Source organism: Mangifera indica, chromosome 11 (assembly GCF_011075055.1).
Source record: "Mangifera indica cultivar Alphonso chromosome 11, CATAS_Mindica_2.1, whole genome shotgun sequence".
Lineage (NCBI taxonomy): Eukaryota > Viridiplantae > Streptophyta > Magnoliopsida > Sapindales > Anacardiaceae > Mangifera > Mangifera indica.
In genome coordinates, this window is record NC_058147.1 from 7,984,478 (window position 1) to 8,002,912 (window position 18,435).

General features: G+C 33.5%; 4 protein-coding genes across 9 annotated transcripts; 2 read left to right on the forward strand and 2 right to left on the reverse strand.

The window, feature by feature from the left end:
- Positions 1 to 1,737, forward strand: LOC123229364 (MRN complex-interacting protein-like). Of its 2 annotated transcripts, XM_044655133.1 has the most exons (4): positions 1 to 91; positions 200 to 356; positions 493 to 657; positions 1,055 to 1,737. In XM_044655133.1, exons 1-4 carry the CDS (start codon positions 38 to 40, stop codon positions 1,618 to 1,620), a joined length of 942 nt encoding a protein of 313 aa, XP_044511068.1. In that variant the 5' UTR covers positions 1 to 37; the 3' UTR covers positions 1,621 to 1,737. The 2 variants fall into 2 exon arrangements, with proteins under 2 accessions (XP_044511068.1, XP_044511066.1); XM_044655131.1 differs by having other exon boundaries at positions 2 to 356.
- Positions 1,720 to 6,195, reverse strand: LOC123229360 (polyadenylate-binding protein 5-like). Its single transcript, XM_044655128.1, has 7 exons — positions 5,704 to 6,195; positions 3,973 to 4,748; positions 3,775 to 3,852; positions 3,558 to 3,647; positions 3,133 to 3,429; positions 2,338 to 2,520; positions 1,720 to 2,233 (listed from the first exon to the last, which is right to left on the reverse strand). The coding sequence occupies exons 1-7, from the start codon at positions 5,927 to 5,929 to the stop codon at positions 2,009 to 2,011; spliced, it is 1,875 nt and encodes a 624-aa protein (XP_044511063.1). The 5' UTR covers positions 5,930 to 6,195; the 3' UTR covers positions 1,720 to 2,008.
- Positions 6,196 to 7,309: 1,114 nt separating this feature from the next.
- LOC123229117 lies at positions 7,310 to 11,691 on the forward strand. 5 transcript variants are annotated; one of them, XM_044654707.1, is made up of 9 exons: positions 7,310 to 7,555; positions 7,622 to 7,673; positions 7,954 to 8,027; positions 8,657 to 8,758; positions 9,048 to 9,191; positions 9,981 to 10,032; positions 10,718 to 10,791; positions 10,968 to 11,057; positions 11,357 to 11,691. In XM_044654707.1, exons 1-9 carry the CDS (start codon positions 7,437 to 7,439, stop codon positions 11,388 to 11,390), a joined length of 741 nt encoding a protein of 246 aa, XP_044510642.1. In that variant the 5' UTR covers positions 7,310 to 7,436; the 3' UTR covers positions 11,391 to 11,691. The 5 variants fall into 5 exon arrangements, with proteins under 5 accessions (XP_044510642.1, XP_044510644.1, XP_044510645.1 ...); XM_044654709.1 differs by having other exon boundaries at positions 11,362 to 11,691; XM_044654710.1 differs by having other exon boundaries at positions 10,996 to 11,057.
- A 2,051-nt stretch (positions 11,692 to 13,742) lies between these two features.
- On the reverse strand, positions 13,743 to 16,585 carry LOC123228824. Its single transcript, XM_044654284.1, has 2 exons — positions 16,168 to 16,585; positions 13,743 to 14,227 (listed from the first exon to the last, which is right to left on the reverse strand). Exons 1-2 carry the CDS (start codon positions 16,531 to 16,533, stop codon positions 14,018 to 14,020), a joined length of 576 nt encoding a protein of 191 aa, XP_044510219.1. The 5' UTR covers positions 16,534 to 16,585; the 3' UTR covers positions 13,743 to 14,017.
- Between the last annotated feature and the right edge of the window lie 1,850 nt (positions 16,586 to 18,435).

Here is an 18,435-nt window from a genome sequence, read left to right on the forward strand (position 1 = left end):
TAAATACAGAAATCAAATAAAAATCTAAACTGAAAAAATGCCAAACACCATCTACATTGCTCTCCAATGTTGTCAGTGCTCAATGATGCAGGCAAAAATATCCGTTTCTCTTTATCTCTATCTTTGTGTAACTTCATCATATTTTTTTGTGTATATAGAGTTTATTTGCATTTATTTGTGTTTTGAGTTCAATTGCCAGGTGAAGCAGAAGAAGAAGAGCAGCAACAAGTGGACGTGCGTGGTTTGCAACCAGAAGCAGTCAGTACGGAAGGTGTTTGCGCAGGGATTCATGGCCAAGGATCTTCGCGCTTTCGTCCAGTCCTTCAACATCTCGCGTTCGGGAGAAACAGAACAAGGTGTTATTCGTCCTTTTTATTCTTAAAAATTTTTTTCCCTCTATTTTTTTGTCCAGAAAGAAACCTACGAGTATAAACCGAAGACTCAAACTGGGAAACAAGCCTCTTATCAAATGCTTAATTTTGATGGATGTAGGTGGTGTGGGGGATGGACTCGAGGCAGAGATTGAAGTAGAGATGACAAATAAGAAACTCAAGTTGAATGAGTATCAGACTATTACTGATGGAAAATGTTACGGAGTAGCAGAAGGAGACGATGAACTTCCCAAAACATTTTTTGACTCTCTGGGTCATGGTCAAGGTAATTGGAAATTTCCTTGTTTAGGTGCTTGGTAGACCGTTTTGACCAAGTAAGTGAATTATTTACTACACCTATAAATTATAAAGTTGTAATTGTTTGGACAAGGGCTAGGCTAGAGTTGAACTGAATTAGATCAAGTTTGATTGCCAACTTGATTGATTGATATATTTCAATAACAAATGTTAGTTAAGTTTGGGTTTATTTTATTATATTGAGTTTGAACTTGAGTTAAATTTTGTAATAACTCATTGAACTCGAACATATATTGGAGTTTGATTTCTTAGAATTGAGCTAAATTTGAGCAAACCAAAACTCGAACTTTGACTCAATTTGAATTATTCTTAACTATTTTCATTGAACTTATTTTTATAATATTGTGACTTCTGTCAATTTGAAGTTGGAGATGAGGAGGCTAGAGCTAGTTCTACCACAAAGCGGAACAGTCCCTTGGCTCAAGATGACAAGGAGGCGACAACCATGGCTGCATCAAAGTGGAGCAATTATATGACTCAAAACGACAAGGAGCCAAGGCCAAAAAAGACCAATGTTGTCTCAAAATGGAGCAGTTACATGACTCAAGATGATACAGAGCGGACGTCAAGCCAGGCGACAATGGGCACGTCTGCCTCAAAATGGAGGGATTACATAAATCAAGATGACAAGAAGCCGCCAAGGACAGAAGAGCAAACAAAGACCAAGGCTGCATCGACAAGGGTTAACCGGTCAACTTCGAATTGGTGTGAATACATGACAGGTGATGAGGACCAGAGGCCCCATTTGCCAACAAGAGTGGGGAAGGCTGCTTCGAAATGGGACAATTACTTAACCCATGAGGAAGATGGCTTAGAACGAGTGAGTGGTAGAAAGACTGTGGATCACATAAGTGATTGGAGCAATGGTGTTTTTGAGACCACAACAAATGATCAGAAGGTAGAAGATGACATCCACCCTGATTTCATTTGAGGCTTTCCGATACTATAAACCTTCCACTTTTACATTAGACTGTTTATGCAACCGTGCAATATGTGCTCAGATGCATCAATTACTAAAGAGTCAGGCAAATGCTTGGAAAATCTTTAATTACTATGTCATTCAAATGAAAACATAATGTAAAAATAAATAGAAAAACACATCAATAGTAATCCTAAAACTTAGATACCTTTGGTATACCCCACACTGAATCAAAAGCCTAAAAGAATTTCAACAAGTTACCGACTAAAAAAAATAATAATAAAACTAGGAAATTAGTCTAGGAGAAAACCCCATAAACAATGATAGTACATCCACCCTTCAAAAATGAGCTAGAAACCAGGGACCAGTAAATGTATTTACCCAGAAGAACGAGGGCACTTCATTCATTCAGTGCCAATGAACCAAGCTTATCGTTAATGTCAGATCTTGCAGCAGCTTCCTGAAGTACAGCCATTGCCTCAGCCACCTTTGTTTTCAGAGCTTCAGGAGACTCAATAAGATGGAGCACTTCTGTTTGGTCCATCTCCAGCAACATTCCAGTCACCTTTGATGCATGAACAGGCTCAACACTCTCCACAAGGGGATAAAGCTGTTCACCAAGCATCTGAATATGGAACACGATAAGTAACCCGGTCGAACTTTCACATTCAAATGACACCCAAACCTTGATCAACTTATTTAAAAGAAAGAGAAGAAAATATTGCATACCCTCATGCGGTTGGTTGGGCTCGCAGACGCCAAAGCAGATGTAAGTGTTGAAATTGGTACTGACCCAGGTCGCGGGGTTTCTAATGGAGTCATAGGCATTCCGGAAGCATCAAAGGACATAGGCATCATTGAAAAAACAGATGGGTTGATTCCATTTCTTTCATTGTTCAGGTATCCAAGTCCCTATAAGAGTAATCCAAAAGTTGAAAATGAGAAGTCAGATATAATATCAGAGATGAACAAATAATTAACATTACTCAATAGATTACCTGAACACCAGCTTAGACTTGTAATCGCCTAATATTAATCATAGAAGTTTTCAACAAATATCATAACACTTCTAACACAGCAACAGTTTATGCTAACCAAAGCAGCGCACCATTATCATCAAAATAAATCAGCCAAATAGCACTGACAAGTTTTAATCTAAAACAGAAACTGCTTTTGTAGGAAGTCAAATATTATATATATATATATAAAATAAAATAAGAGGAGAAAATAATAGGCAAATCTCCTAACATATAATTTGTTAAACTGTCATAATATGTCAACTAAGCAAGCTTCCAGCCAATTAAAGAAAAACCATTTTCACTCCTAGCCTACTAAAGTCTAAACATGAAAAGATTAAGAAAGTTTTGCATATCAAGGATCCTTGAACAAGTCTTGCATTTGAAAAAAAAAAAAACCCTCATGTTTGTAAGTTTGATAAAATAGCCATACACAAGACAGGATTACTAGTTGGACCACTTGAATGACACAGGGAAAGGAACAATTTGAGAAAGTTTTTTATTGCACCTGTGACTGCTGCATTTGTTGGGGGTTTCCACTTCGTCTCATGCCCCCCATTCGCTGCCCTGGCTGTCCTTGCCTTGGAAGATGATATGGCATTATATAATTTGGTCCACCAGGACGCATTCCAGCATAAATTTGTTGCTGAAAACTGTATCCTGCAGGCTGGGGCATTAAACCAGGAGTACCCTGACCATAGTATAGCGGCTGAGGACCAAGCCTAGGTGCCCCAGGATGATAACCAGGAATTCCTGAAGGCAGAGGTGACACTGCACCCGGTGCTTGGATTTGAGCAAAATGTGCCTAAAAAGGAAAACCATGATAATATATGCTTCCACAGCAAGGCATTAATAAAAAATCTACTTCAAGAATGACTATATCCATAATAAAGAGTCTCCAATATGACCAAAAACATGCAACCAGAAAATCACCTGCATCCAAGCCTTTCTTTCATCTTTGCGTTGGGCCACAGCCACATAGAGAGGTTTCCGCCCAATCATCTTCCCATGCATCTCATTCAACTAAAACCAAAAAAAAAAAAAAAAAAAAAGAGAGAGAGAGAGAGAGAAATTTTATACATAAAGAAAGAAAGGCAAAGGCAAAAGCATGGTCGGCATAAGATTTGAAAATGAACAGTAAGAAACTTACAGCTCTTGTGGCTTCCTCAGGTGAAGAAAAGGCAACAAAACCAGAGCCTTTGCTCTTCCCATTCAAATCAAGCAGGACCTGGAACAGTTATATTTAAGGGGGAAAAAACAATACTAAATATGAACCAGTATAAAAAGCAAAGTAATAAGAACAGTCAAAAGAGTTACTAAAAAGCTAGAAAGTTATACAAAACAATACCTTGCACGACCTTATAGTTCCATATTCAGAAAATAATTCCTTAAGTTTTTCATCGTTTATGCTGTCATCCAGATTTTTCAGATATAAATTAGCAGCTCTCAATTTTTCGTATCTACTGATTCTTTCCTGTTCAAATTTAGCTTTCAACTCTGCCTCCCTCTCAGATCTCTTTTGAGCTCTGCCCACATACCAAACCTTGTCACCATCAGCAGTCCCATTCAACTTCTCCACTGCAGCAGCAGCGGAATCTGCAGTCTGGAAATTTACAAAACCAAAACATCTAGACTTTCCGTTTGAGTCCTTCATAACTAGTGCACTAGTGATGGTACCATAATGGCCAAAAACTTTCTTAAGGTCCTCATCAGTTGTCATTTCAGACAAATTGTTAACATAAACATTAGTGAACTTAGGTGGAACACTTTTCTGTTCCCTCTCTTGGCGTCGAACAAAAAGACCAACATAAACTTTTTTATCATTTAACAACATGCCATTCAACAGTTGAATCGCATTTTTCGCAGCTTCCTCATTTTCATACTGCACAAATCCATATCCCTTTGACTGACCAGTGCTGTCGACAGCGACTTTGCAAGAAAGTACATTCCCAAAGGCAGCAAAAGTGTCTTGCAATGCCTTGTTATCAATGGATACATCCAGGTTCTTAATGAAAATATTGGCATATCCACTTTTGCGGATGCTGGGATCTCGATGAGAATACATAATCCTTATAGGTTTCCCATTGATAGGAGTGAAGTTCAGAGTATCCTTGGCATTGGCAGCTGCAAATTAAAATTCATAGACAGGGTCAATACAGCACTTAAGAAAGAATAAGAAAACATAACAGAGAAAAGAATTACTCAAACTCCTATGGTTAATTAATCTGGCTGTAAATACAGCATATGCAGAGCAAACATGATCCCAACTTTCCAATTAATCAATCACTAGCTACATCATGTGTGCTCAACTTATCTGTCTGTATATGAAACATAAAATCCTAAACATAATAAGATTACATAAAACCTAATGTAAATCACAACCACCAATTTCCACCAAAATTAAAGTAAACCAGCATAAAAATACTTTTTAATTTCTAGTAGAATGTTAACCTTAATGGTAAAAAAAGTCCTACTAAAGTACTGGTAAGCATACAAACTTAGCCTAATTGAACTGATAAAAAAAAAAAAAGAATAAAGAAGTCACTAGCAGTAATCTGTCGCATGACTTAAAATCCTTCCTATTAACCCCAATAATAAACTCAGTAGTCAGCGCACCAATAAATATATTATGATTGACACCCTTATATTGTTTAGCTACTGTATCTCAACATTCCATAATGCATAAAATATATTTAGATTAGATTTCAATTTCATAACTTTAATTTGATAATCAACACTAATTATAAATTAGCAATCTACTCATTAAAAAATTAAAAATTAAAAATCCCATACAATGACGCTAACCCCACCCAGTAAACAATACATATTTATACAGATAGAATCACCACACATTGATAAGATAACACATAATAATAATAATAATAGATGATTCTCCAATTTAAAAAAAAAAAAAACCTAACTAACTTTTCACTTTATCCAACAACCACCAACATTGATCACACAAAATAAGTTCTCATAAGACAAACAGATTCAAAGAGATCAAATCACATCATCAGCAAACGTAAAACACGCTTCTTTCTTAACTGAATTGAATCACATCAATTAAAATTGATATTACCGTCTTGTGGATTGGCGTAATTGACATAAGCGTAACCGAGAGAAGTTCTCTTGTTTTGATCTCGACAAACCTTAACAGAAACCAACTGAGGCACCTGGTTAAACAGATCATACAGTTGGCCCTCGTTCACATTCTCCTCCAGATCCCCTACGTACAGCGACACATTCCCGAACGCCGGTGCCGTCACCGCTGTCGTCCCTGCTGCCGTAACTCCCGCTGTCGCCATCTCTCGCTCTGTCACTCAATTAAAACAAACTGCAGCAAGAAGAAAAATTGAAACTAGAAGATTGATACTCAAACTAAACCAAAAACAACTGCTCTAAACACCGAGATGATTACAGAGAAAAACTAGGGTTTGGATATGTTTTGATATAAATGGAATGTGAATTTTAATATTTTTGTAAGTATTTATTCAAAAAAATTTTTTGTTATTTTTGGTAATTTTTTCCTTTTTATTTTTTCTTTTTTCCCCTCCGAAGAGCAAAAGATGGAGGAAGGAAACAATACAAGTCGACAAGCGAGAGAATTTATAGAGCAACGAGAGAGTGATAAAAATTCTCTGGAAGCATACGTAGTCTATTATGTCGCTTCCGTAAGTCAATTTATGCCACATCAGCTTAACAGAAACTAAACTACTGGTCACTGACAGATGGAAATATGGTAATATATATTAGTGGTTAGTTTTATTAATTAATGATATAGTTAACGTACCGGATATTGTCTCGTCGTGAGAGTGACGTTAAACGGCGCGTTTTAAATTTGGAAGTTATCGTTTCGTGGCGAATGAGGAAGGGATTTAAAAGCGCACGTGTGGTGGACAATGAGGTGGCCATGGATGAAGTGGTGTGGGGTCCGATGTTGTCTCCCTGTTTTATGTTTTTGTTCTTAAATGGTCGGACGAACAATACGATGGTCCAATGATAAGTCGACACATGGCACATTGATACTGTCGTCGTTGGCTGTCGCTGTGTTCTTTAGTTCTGTCGGCTAAAGATAATTAAGGAACAACTACTGAGAGATTTTAAATTTTATGATGATAATTATTAAAATGTTATTTTAAAAATATATAATATATTTAAACTATTTTAAAATTATCATCACTTAGGATTTATTATCAAGTGAAAATAAAATTTTTAATAAAATAATTTAATTTAAAAAATAATATTCAATTATATCATAATAATTATATATTTAAATAATTAAATATATTATTATTTATATTAACAAATATAAATTAAATCATTATGCTAATAAATTATGTATCATATTATATATTAAAATTTTAATTTTTTATATTTTATATTAAACATCGTACTGTATGATATAATTTTTAAAAAATAAAATAATAAAAAAATTAATTAACAAATTATTGTTATAAAATATTGACACAAACACTTTTAAAAAATTAAAATTTTTTTTATATATGTCGATTCATATCAATAATACATATTATATTATATTATATTATATATTTATTATATATTTTTTATTAGTATAATATATTTTATAATATATATTATTTTTTATTTATATTATATAAGTCATGATGGGCATTTATGGGAGAATATTTTAGAATGTTTTGTTAATACAATAAATACGGCAAAAATGGTGCAAGTAATTTTCCATCGTGGTCTCATCCTGCCCACATTTTGAAGCCTCTCATTCCCTCTCACAAAGCTCAAAGATTTTCTGCTGCTCCGTCTCTCTATCTTCTCTTTGAATCCGCCATCATTATGTCTCTTGCAAATGTCCTTAAGACTCTCTTCTTTATGCTCTGCTGCCTCATGATCGTCACTCTCGGCTACACCATTTCCATTGCTGGCCTCCCCTTTCGTAAAGACCTCCTAACTCCGTGAGTAACTTTTTCTCCTCTCTTTCCTTTGGATGATTCATGTGTAAATGGGTTCTGTTGTTTCAGGTGGATGGTTGCCACTTTGGTTGATTACTACATCAACGTTGTTCCTTTGGCGGTATCAATCTTTTCCTATCTTTTGATACTCCAAGTAATTAATTTTTATTTATTCTTAGGAATGACGATATGCCCTTGTAGATTTATCATCTCTTCTGTTTTATGTTGAATCCTCTCAATCATGTTTGGATTGCAACGATTGTTACTGCTTTAAGTAAATCTTTTGTTGGTTTTCATTTTTTTTTTTTTTGGTTTAAATGAAAGAAAGTTTTTTTTTTTTTCCCTTCATGAACAAAATTTTAGTGTTTTGTACATAATTATGGACTTGTGTACTGTATCAGGCTTGGGTGTCCTACAGGGAATCAAGCTGGATTAGTGGAATTATATGGATAATTCTCCTTGTGTGTCTTGGCAGGTAAGTATTCTATGTTTCTAAATACGGATTCCAAGCTTAAATTGATTTGTGTACTGTTTGCAGTTTGATACATAATTCTTGCGTTAATCTGGATTTTCACTTCTGAGTTGTGTTTGTATCTTACGAATTTCGTTGGGCTAATTCTAATTGCTTAAGCCTTTGAGATTAATGATGTTTCGTTGTATACCAATTATAATATTAATGCTGTTGTTTCATTAGTAACGGGAAATAGATTTCTGTCATTCTCTGCAGTTCTATTTGTTTGTGTCTTTGTTTTTCCTCCCACTACAATTTTTCACCAAGAAATTGTATTTATGCGTTGGTTATTTAGTCAGATTCATGTAATATTAGTCATAGTTATGATTGATTTGACTGAGATGCAATCATCATGTATTAGTTGTTGGTAATTTAGTCTTATATAACACTCCATCGGTCACCATGTGATTAATAGGAGTGGACCTGCTAACATGATGTCTTTGATGCAACTCATCTCTTACTTCTTAATAATGTTGTACATATGAAGTTGTTTTGGCAGCTATTGTTAGCCATGAATATAGAAATAGCTTTTGGTATTATTTGTGTCATTATGAATTTCAACTCGCATGATCATTTGATCTTTTCTTTTGCAGCATTACCACCTGTGCTTACATTTTCATTCAATTTTTCAAGTTGTCACCTGAAGAGTCTTTACAAGAGCCCATGTACCATGTTCTGTTGTGGAATGCAATAAAGTATGTACAAAGACCTTAAGATATACTATATGCATAGTTTTGCTCCGGTAACTAAAGAAATTGACAGATAAAAAATAATTAATACAAGTGTTTCTTCAAAAGCTCTATTGAATTAATCCTGAAGCTTTGCAGTGTTTTGCTGAGTCAGTTCCTTATAATAATGATTTATAGATGGATTGATGAAGTTATGGAATTGTATCTACATTAAGGCCTATGCCTCTTTGTTAGTCTTTTTTATTGTTCTTCCTTCTCTAGCTTAGTTACACTTGTAAGAATTTTTGTTGTCTAGCAATAGCATGGAACATAAAAGGAAGAACTCTCCTGTTGTGGCTGCCAAAATCCTTTTTGGTTCTTTGGGTTTAGTGATGTTGGGAACCCTGGTTTACACTATATTGACTTATGGTTCTCCTTTTCGCACAGAGCTCTTTACTCCGTAAGTCTTTTCCTCCCATTTATTTGTTTTTACTTTGGTGAGGAAAGAAGTAATGTTGATTCTTAAGCTAAGGGCGATTGAATTAACTAATTAGTATGTGTTTGTTGTACTGATGTTGTAAATTTTTTTAATTTTTCTAGATCGGTTCTTATTATCATTTTCCTTCTTTTTATTTGGTAGTCCTCATCTGTTATATGCTATTACATGAATAGTCTGTAATTTTTTAGATTTAGAAAAATAAAAATAATATTTTAGGGAATGCTAAAACTAATTTTGATGTGCGTGATTCATATATTAGGGACTGTTAATCTCTGTATTCTAGTGTTTTGTAGTAAAGATTGATCTAACTGAAGCATAGCATGTGGGAGGTTGTCTTATGGGTTCTAGGACTTTTTCTTTGTTGATATTCCATATATGCCTAAAGAATTTATAGCCATAAGATGTTTTTCAGGGAAGGATAGAAGTGGCTTTTTTATCAGATATCTACAAACCATGAGGGTAGAAAATTCAATGTGCTTGAAGCTATGAGCTGTTGATCAGAACATTCAATGTCTGCATAATTTGGCTGCCTAATAATAACAGTGGATCACTTACCAACAATGTAGTGCACAGTTGTGCTCGTGATTATCAAAGCATGGCATCTAATATATAAATAATTTTGACTACAATCTGTCTTTAATTTCCCAGTATCATGTTGGTGATTCTTTTAATCTGCTGGTACATGTTTGTTTTGTCCTGTTCACATAATATCTAGTTTCACATTCTGTGAGTTTGTTAAATTGTCTGCAGGTGGATGTCAGCAACACTAATTGACTTCTATATCAATGTTGTGGCTCTGTCGGTATGTTTCAAATCCTTAATTTTTGCAGTCCTGCTTAGAAGTTAAATTTGGGAAACAACTAATTAGTAATCATGAAGAACTTTGAAGTGGTCGATAACATGTGTTATAAGTGTGACAAACTTTAGAATTATAGTTCTAAAATTAAGTGATTCACAGTGGAGAAATTTGTCTGAATGCTTTGAAGTGCTGTATGTTGAAATTTAGTTTGTACAAAGTATGCATGAGAAGAAAGAAATGATTATTTTGCATTTTTTAAGTAGTGTGGACTGTAGAAAGAAAAAATATTGTAAATCTATATAAAAACAAATAATTCAGCTCAGAGTGTGTCCTAGATTTATTTTTAGCCTCACAAAGGAGATTCCAGAAATCAAGATCTGCAGAAAAGCTTGCATATGGCCTTTTTCCTTGAGTTGACTGAAGCCATGGTTGATTGGGAGCAAGAGTGAGATATGTGTAGAGTTGCTTAAGAAATTTCATGAAATTCTTGAGTTTCTGTTTCATTATTCTCTTGATGTTTTAGTGAGATTATAAGCTGATAATAACCATATCTAGCCACACATTCTTTCTAAGGGAAGTGAAATTTTCAGGTTTGAATAACAGTACTTGTGAAGTCATTTGATTTTCATGGTAGTCAAATGCCTGAATTTAGATAATAAATGCATTATGCTTTGATGTGCAATTTCAGGTTTGGGTTGCCTACAAAGAATCAAGTTGGTTTAGCGCATTCCTTTGGGTGATATTGTTGATATGTTTTGGCAGGTAATATTGTTTTATGCGATTTTAGTTGTATTTATTTGTTCTTTGAAAATGTATTCTCTAAACAATTCTAATGTTATGAATCCATTTGAGTGGCCTTCATTAATTATATGCATCAAATAATGCAATATTTGGTATTTTTGAACTGGTGCTGATATTTATTTTTTGCTACCTTTCGGCATCGGCACATGTGTTTACATCGTCCAGCAGCTGTGGTGTCTGCATTCTGAAGATCCGGTTTACCTCATTTTGTTAAATACTAGAAACAGGCAAGTTTTGAAAAATGTATTTCAGTTGACATTTGTACTAACTGTGCATGTTTTGATTTATCATAAATCTGAAAAGAATATTTACGCATTCTCGTGTGTTAAGAATGGAAAACTAGTAGAACGATGAAAGAACTGATTGCGGGTATTAAAGAAGTAGGATCTTAATAATTATGTCAAAGAAAGCATGGAGGCAAACACATGATTTATATAATAGTACCCTGTTAAATTAGTCTAGTTTGTAGCAGATTTGTATTATTGCTTTCCTTTGTCTCAAAGTTTCTATAAATTCACCATGGTAGGGCAGAAAACTGGTATGATAGAACCTTGTGTTGAGATGCTGCAAAAGTAAGTGATGAGCTCAAAGGTTGCCGGACGATATACAGTTAATTTACAGTGCAATTTACAGATAGCCTTCTATTTTCGCTGGCTACATCGATAACAGTTACAAATTATTATTTCATATTCAATGTAAACATATTTGTTGCTGAGCGATTTCATGAATATGTATGGATATCTGTGTGCCTTAGGCACTTGCTGTATCAAGTTGTATAGTTTTTGTGATGAACAAACATGTAAAACAACCATGAAAATCTAGAAAATGGATACTCAGAAAGTAAGTCAAATTTTGCTCCAAGCAATGAAGGCTCCTGTGTGTCAAGAAAAAGTTACTAGGCAAAGATTTATCAACCTCTAGACAAATTTTGTTGGTTGCATTTCAAACTAAATATTGCATAATTATGACAACCCCAACTCTCCAGAGTGTATGTGGTAGTTGAAATAGCACCCGAGATCGGGTTGTCAAAGTTGAAAATAACAATTAGAGTTTCTTGGGCACTCAAAAAGTAAGAGGGAGAGGTCAAAGGAAACACGAAGAGAAGGGTGCTCATACAAATTTTATATCTAGAGAGTTTTTATTAATTTGGGTTGATTTGATAATTTTGAAAAATGAAATATTTATAAACAATATAATAATTTAATTTTTTAACATTGAATCAAAATGTTTTTTCGTTAATGAAATTTGATTTTGGACAAAAAAAAAAAAAATGATTCATGTCATCGATGAGTGGAAAAGTGTTTTTGAGCCAAACTTTGAGTGGAAACATGTAGTTTACTCTTAAGATGGAGTGTTTTGGCATGCAATCAGAGTTGAATTCTATTTAATCTTGAATTCTTCATTTATTATTATTTTTTGAATCGGGGAATTCTATTCATATTTGGTTAGATAGATTAATCTCAAAGTATAGTGATCAGACTCATAACTATTATATCAGATAAATTAAAATTTTATAAACGTTATAAATACTCAAACTTAGGTCTTATCCCTCGAAATTCGAACTTTTCAGTCTTTGTTGTTTACACTGCCAATAGTAGTAATTAATTTTTTGAAAGAAAATCAGAAGTAGCAGTAATGTGTTGGAAAATAAAGAATGAAAGGAACAATAATATAATAACTAAGTGAGAAGACTACAATGATTCTGCACTTGTTTATAATCCAAGTTTTATTTCTTCAGTGGAAAAAATGAAAATGTCAAGATTTGAGATTGCAACTTCTTCGGTCTTGTTGGCAAATCGTATTTGAAAAATAAAGGGAACGTAAATGTGTATATACTTATATGTGTCATTACATGATTGAGTGACTTTCAATTAAGGATAAAATAACTCTCAATAATGTGATGACACATATAAATGTATACATATTTATATATCCCAAATGAGTATGTATAATATTACTCTTTCTTTTTTTCTTTTTAAATTTTTTTATACCAAGAAAAATTTATTTAAGTCAGATGGCCTTTTCAACTTTGGCGTTGAATCGATCATATCAAACTGGTAAAATCTTAGATTTAATGTTCGACTCTATAACTATTGCACCGAATAAATTATAAGTTTAATCTTAAAATATCGTCAAATAGGATTTGAACTCTTGTTCTCATACTTAGAGTTTCACTTTTTAATCACTCAAACTATTTTTTGACTAACTCATAGGCAAATCTAAAGGCCTATTTCCAAATCACTGCCAAATCTTAAAACCCAAACTTTCTTCAAAAAACCTCAAACCCCTCATCCTGAATAACATGCAAAATCATATCGATCATTACAATGTATGTAATAAAATCTTTGTACTGATCTTTTTGCCCATTTTCAGCGCTAAAATCCCTTCAAATCTTCAAAATTTTACAACACAAATCAAAGGCAGGACTGATAACTTGAGATAAAGTTTGGATAAAATTAAATCAAACTCACATTATATAAGAGATAATTTTATCAAACAATTATTTGTTTGGCTACAATGCATAATCCTATATTTATCTATTATTTTTGCACACACCCTTTAAAGAAATATTATTTTAATTAATTACCCTTATAACCATAATGTCAAAATCAAACTATGCAAACATCTTTATAGTGAGTCCTCTTATAATAATGAAATTTACTAATAGTAAATAAATTCATTAATTTACTTGCACAAAATTTTTAATTAGTTTTAGGCTTTTAGCCAAACTTATTTATTAAATACAGTTAATTTCTATTACAAATAAAAGATATGTGAATATTATATAATTGAAGTCATTCACACAAATAATTTTTCTTTATATTCATAAGATACTTTCTTCTCTGTAATGAAAAAAATAATAATAATAATAATAAACATAAAATAGAAAAAAAAAAAAAACCAGAACCAAATTGAATAAAAAGTACATTTCCCTGCTGTCAAAAATGAAATTTTAATAAGGATTCAACCAAATCTTTCCTGCCACCTTTTGATGCTAATTAATAAAGTATTGAACTGCTCAAGAAAAATGATACTGAAACAAAACATGTATTGAAAAACCTTGCCCAGTTATCTCTTATCATCCATGCTATAAACAGATGATATAGAATTATAATCTTTCCTGACAGTACTTCAGTAAATAGTGGAGCTTTTTCGCCGTCATAAAAATTGCATTGGTGGCATCTGCTCACCAACCATACTTCTTTAAAAAGTCTCCAGTTCTCTTCCTCATACGGGTGAAAACTATAACCACACAAGCAAGGACCCATGGTGGGAAGTTCCCTTTAATGTTTAATTTCTCCATCCATTGGGGATTCTCCTTCCACACAAATGATATCAGAAGGGCAATAACTGCTACTCCAAATAAGATTTTGGTTATAGGTTTGATCACAGAATCCTGCAGTCAGAGAATGTAAAGAAGTAAATACTTGTAAGTAAAATAAAACTTGATGGGAATATGTCAATCTTTTTTCATGGAAATTAGCAGCCATCAGACATAGAATAGAAGACAAAAGACCTATGCAATATATGCCAGAAAATTATTCCCAGGCAAGAACTTTGAATTTACAATTAACATGTTATTCTTTCTAGTCTATGGATCACCAATGCCTGATGAGTACTAATGATTTACACAAGAAAATTCTTGAAAAAAAAAATCTTTTTTGGTAAATCCCAGCTCCCATATTAAGAAGGAAATGTGTGTAAGATACATGATAAACTTAAAAAGTAGGGAGCAATGAGTCCAGAACAGTGTTTGCTCCGACTTACTCCTAAAATGGAATATGAGCTGACAGCTAATTTGAAAGAAACATAACTGAATCCAACACTAACAGATCAAATTTAAGCCATATATATCAGTGTTTATGGGATACACCCTCAAATACGGGGACAGCAATAATCTCAAACATTAGTAGGATATAAAAAAGGAAAAATAAAGAATTGAGCTGTGAACCCTGGCAGTGGACATAAGAATTCTAACCAAGAACCCAATGTGGTTAGCTACTAGCATAGTTGCAGATGCTTTTACTGGTTCATTTATAAGTTACTTAGATTGATATTGAATAGTGTTATATTCACCGGACAGAGTATATTTTGCTGTAAAAATAATCCAGGCATAAAATTTCATTTCATATTCAAATGAATATTAATTCAGTGACTGAACATTGTATAATTTTTGTCATCAAATGTATTGTTTGGCATTACTAACTACTGTAATGACTACTAAATTTTACTGCAAAGCCAAGTACTTTTAAAGTCACTAATGGAACCATTTTCTAACTCAAATATAAAAGTTTAAAGAAAACAACCATAATTGCACATATTTGAGTTTTCAATGTAGAAGGGATAGGATTCTATCTAGGGCTGGATTCGAGCCGAGCTCGGCTCGCAGCCAGCTCGGGCTCGGCTCGGTTTTTTTATGGCCGGCTCGAGCTCGACTCGAGCCAAACTTGGCTCGGCTTGAGTTCGGCTCTTTTTCAGCTCGGCTCGTTTACGACTCGTTTTTCATATTAAAACGGCACCGTTTTGTATATATATATGGATCAAAACAACGTTGTTTTGTATAAAAAATTTTTAAAAAAAATCTACCAAGCCAACCCGAACCAGCTAGAACTCGATCGAGCCGAGCAGAACCCGACTCGTTTCGGGCTCGAACCGAGCCGAGCCGAGCTCGAGCTCGAGTTGGCTCGGCTCGAGTCCAGCCCTAATTCTATCAATATATGGTTCAACAATGAGCAACGCACTTCTAATTGTTATGAATTACATCAGATAAAATGAATAACCATCAACTACAATCATCAATACTTATTTTAGGGCATACATCATTACTCCAAAAAGAAACCAATAAATAACCAATAGAAATACAATTGATCATTTTAGCAATACACTTCCCATATGAACCCCTAATTGCTGTTTCCTCACAATTTCCTAGCAACCAAACAGCTTCAAGACGCTTCCATTAGGACAATATTAAAACGAAAAAAAAAAACAAGCATATCCAAATTCAACTTAGCAAAATCACTTCCACACCAACATAGCAAAATCATTTAATCAAGCAAAAATTACTTGTTTATCCGTTTTTAATTCTTTCGAGTCCTAAGCGAACCACAAAAATTAATTAACAAAAAAGCTACAGCTTTCCCATATTTTCCCGGAAACAAACAGTTTAAAGGTTCATAAATCAAAGGTTTTAAACAAAATGAAAAGTAACACATCACAATTCCAGTATTTTTTCCTATATGAGTTATAGTAACGTTACTACTCACATCAAAATTCTACAATTAAACTAAATTTAAACCATAAATTCATACTACTCAAAAGAAATATATGAAAAATCACCATTGGTTCTCCATCAATGTGAATAACAGATCCATCCTTGTACACGAGCATAGACCGTCCGTTCCTCGGATTAAACCGGATCGGAACGCCGCGACCCGACTCGGGAGAGAAGGCGAAAATGGACTTGAACCCGTATTTGTGTAGGATTTCTCGGACCTCCAACTGGTCCTGGTCCCAACCGGCCAGCCTGGACTTGAACACGTCCATGGGACCTTTCCCCTGCCGGTACAAATGGATCTCCACCTCGGGCACCTTCGTCTTCACAGTTTTCGTCTTCGGATTGGCACTCGGAGTTGACCCGTTCTCGGTCGGGTTTGTTTCTTCTTCGATTTCTTGGATCATTCGTTTTTGCTCCTCTATCTTCATAGTGAAGAAACCGGGTGCGTTGGAATCAAGTGTTTTGGATATAAACGTAGCCTCTCTTTCGAAGTTGACTTTGTTTATACGCAGGCCGGGTCTAATTTCCCTATCGGGCTTGCAATTGGGGCCAATGGGAATATTTTCGAATAAACCAGAAAACCATAAAATCGTAACTAATATAGTAATTAGAATTTTATAATATATAATATATACTTTAAAATATGATATGATATAATAAATATATTTTATGATATAATATATATTACCAATAAAAAACGATATAACTTTTAAAAGAAGATAATAATATAATAAAATTATATATAAAAATTTTTAAAATTTTAAGAGTATTTATAATATTTTTTAAAATAATAATATATTAATCATAAAACTTTAATATTTTATAATTTTATTTTTCAAAAATATATCCTATTACTATATAATATGATATGATATAACATCTAATGTATAATATAAAATTTAAATTTTTAACATATGATGCAACATACAATCTTTCTACCAAAGTAACCAATAGAAAAATACAACTGTAGAATAGAAAATTTTAACCAGGTAAAACTCTACAGACAATGTAAAATTTAACCGAAATAATTTGGATTAACGCTTTCTTTAGGATTCATATAATATGAAATAGTTTTGGGTTCTTAAATTACTCCCATTCAAAGTTTAGTGTATTTTTAAATTGTTATTTATAAAGTTTTAAAAATTCAAATTATCACTTTTTTATTAAAATTTTTTGGCCAAAACACTATTTCTCACCCAAAGTATGCGGTTATCTCAAGTTTTCACCTGTTAATTTTGAAAATCTCATTTGTCCACATATAGGCTATTAAAATTAACGGTTTAAAAGACAAAATCATCATTTTATCTATAATATTAAAAATAAATTAAAATTTTATCTCTTTTTCCCTCTAACCCCTAAAAACTAACTATTTTTCTTCTATGTCAAGTTTTAAAAAATAACATTTCCTCTCCCTAAGGTTTAGTTTTCAATCCTCGGCGTTAAATTCGACGCCATCGTCGACGACGAAGCTCTCCAGAGGCATCACCATACTCTGGCGGACTCTTCAACTTTTCAGGTCAGATCTCAGTCGACCGACAATCCAGAGGAGGGAAGAGAGACCGCCAAAGCATGGTGATGCCTCGGGAGAACTTCATTGTCAGTGATGGTGCTGGATTTGACGTCGGGGATTGAAAACTAAACCCGAGGGGGGGGGGGAATGCTATTTTTTAAAATTTAGCCTAAGGGGAAATGGTTAGTTTTTAGAAGTTAGGGGGGAAAAAGAGATAGCAATTTAAGGGATCAGAGTTCTGATAATTTTAACCGTTTATGGTTAGGTAAATGAGATTTTTAAAGTTAACGAGGGGAACTTTGAGTAGGAATAAATTTTTTAACCAAAATTTTTATGTAGTGTTAAGAGTGAAACCATTATTTAATAAAAAAAATTTTAAAAATTAAAATTTTACTTTATTTTTTTACGTAATTTAAAAAATTAACTATTTTCTTTTATCTAAAGTTCGGAAAATTGTATTTCCTTGAAAGATTTGATTTTTTTTTTTTTTGTCAACACTTTTCAACAATCACTCCATTTTGGCCATCAGTCGGCTTTCCCAGTATCTTGTTCTCCGATGGTTTTCCAGTATGGAAACCATCCAAAATTCCGCCAGAATTATAATCTCACCTGGGACTTTCCTGTTGATTCCGGGTTTATTTATTTTGTCAGACTTCAATTTTGTGAGGTTCAGATGGAAATAGCTGAGGTTAGCAACCAATCAAATTGTTGAGACTCAGGTAGACATTTTTGAATGGAGCGGCAGAAATGGAATCCCCACATATAGTTAGTACGCTGCTTTGATGGTACCCAGAGGAGATAAAAAGAAGCAGAACCTCCC

Excerpts from the sequence above, each read along its gene's own strand:
- LOC123229364 (XM_044655131.1), top strand. The coding sequence starts at position 38 with ATGCCAAACACCATCTACATTGCTCTCCAATGTTGTCAGTGCTCAATG. Across the intron at positions 357-492 it reads TTCGGGAGAAACAGAACAAG|GTGGTGTGGGGGATGGACTC; the intron begins GTGTTATTCGTC and ends TGATGGATGTAG. Across the intron at positions 658-1,054 it reads CTCTCTGGGTCATGGTCAAG|TTGGAGATGAGGAGGCTAGA; the intron begins GTAATTGGAAAT and ends GTCAATTTGAAG.
- LOC123229360 (XM_044655128.1), bottom strand. The coding sequence starts at position 5,929 with ATGGCGACAGCGGGAGTTACGGCAGCAGGGACGACAGCGGTGACGGCA. Across the intron at positions 3,648-3,774 it reads CTGAGGAAGCCACAAGAGCT|TTGAATGAGATGCATGGGAA; the intron begins GTAAGTTTCTTA and ends TTTTGGTTTTAG. Across the intron at positions 3,430-3,557 it reads AAAGAAAGGCTTGGATGCAG|GCACATTTTGCTCAAATCCA; the intron begins GTGATTTTCTGG and ends TTTCCTTTTTAG.
- LOC123228824 (XM_044654284.1), bottom strand. The coding sequence starts at position 16,533 with ATGAAGATAGAGGAGCAAAAACGAATGATCCAAGAAATCGAAGAAGAA. Across the intron at positions 14,228-16,167 it reads ACATTGATGGAGAACCAATG|GATTCTGTGATCAAACCTAT; the intron begins GTGATTTTTCAT and ends CTCTGACTGCAG.
- LOC123229117 (XM_044654707.1), top strand. The coding sequence starts at position 7,437 with ATGTCTCTTGCAAATGTCCTTAAGACTCTCTTCTTTATGCTCTGCTGC. Across the intron at positions 7,674-7,953 it reads TCAACGTTGTTCCTTTGGCG|GCTTGGGTGTCCTACAGGGA; the intron begins GTATCAATCTTT and ends GTACTGTATCAG. Across the intron at positions 8,028-8,656 it reads CTCCTTGTGTGTCTTGGCAG|CATTACCACCTGTGCTTACA; the intron begins GTAAGTATTCTA and ends TTTCTTTTGCAG.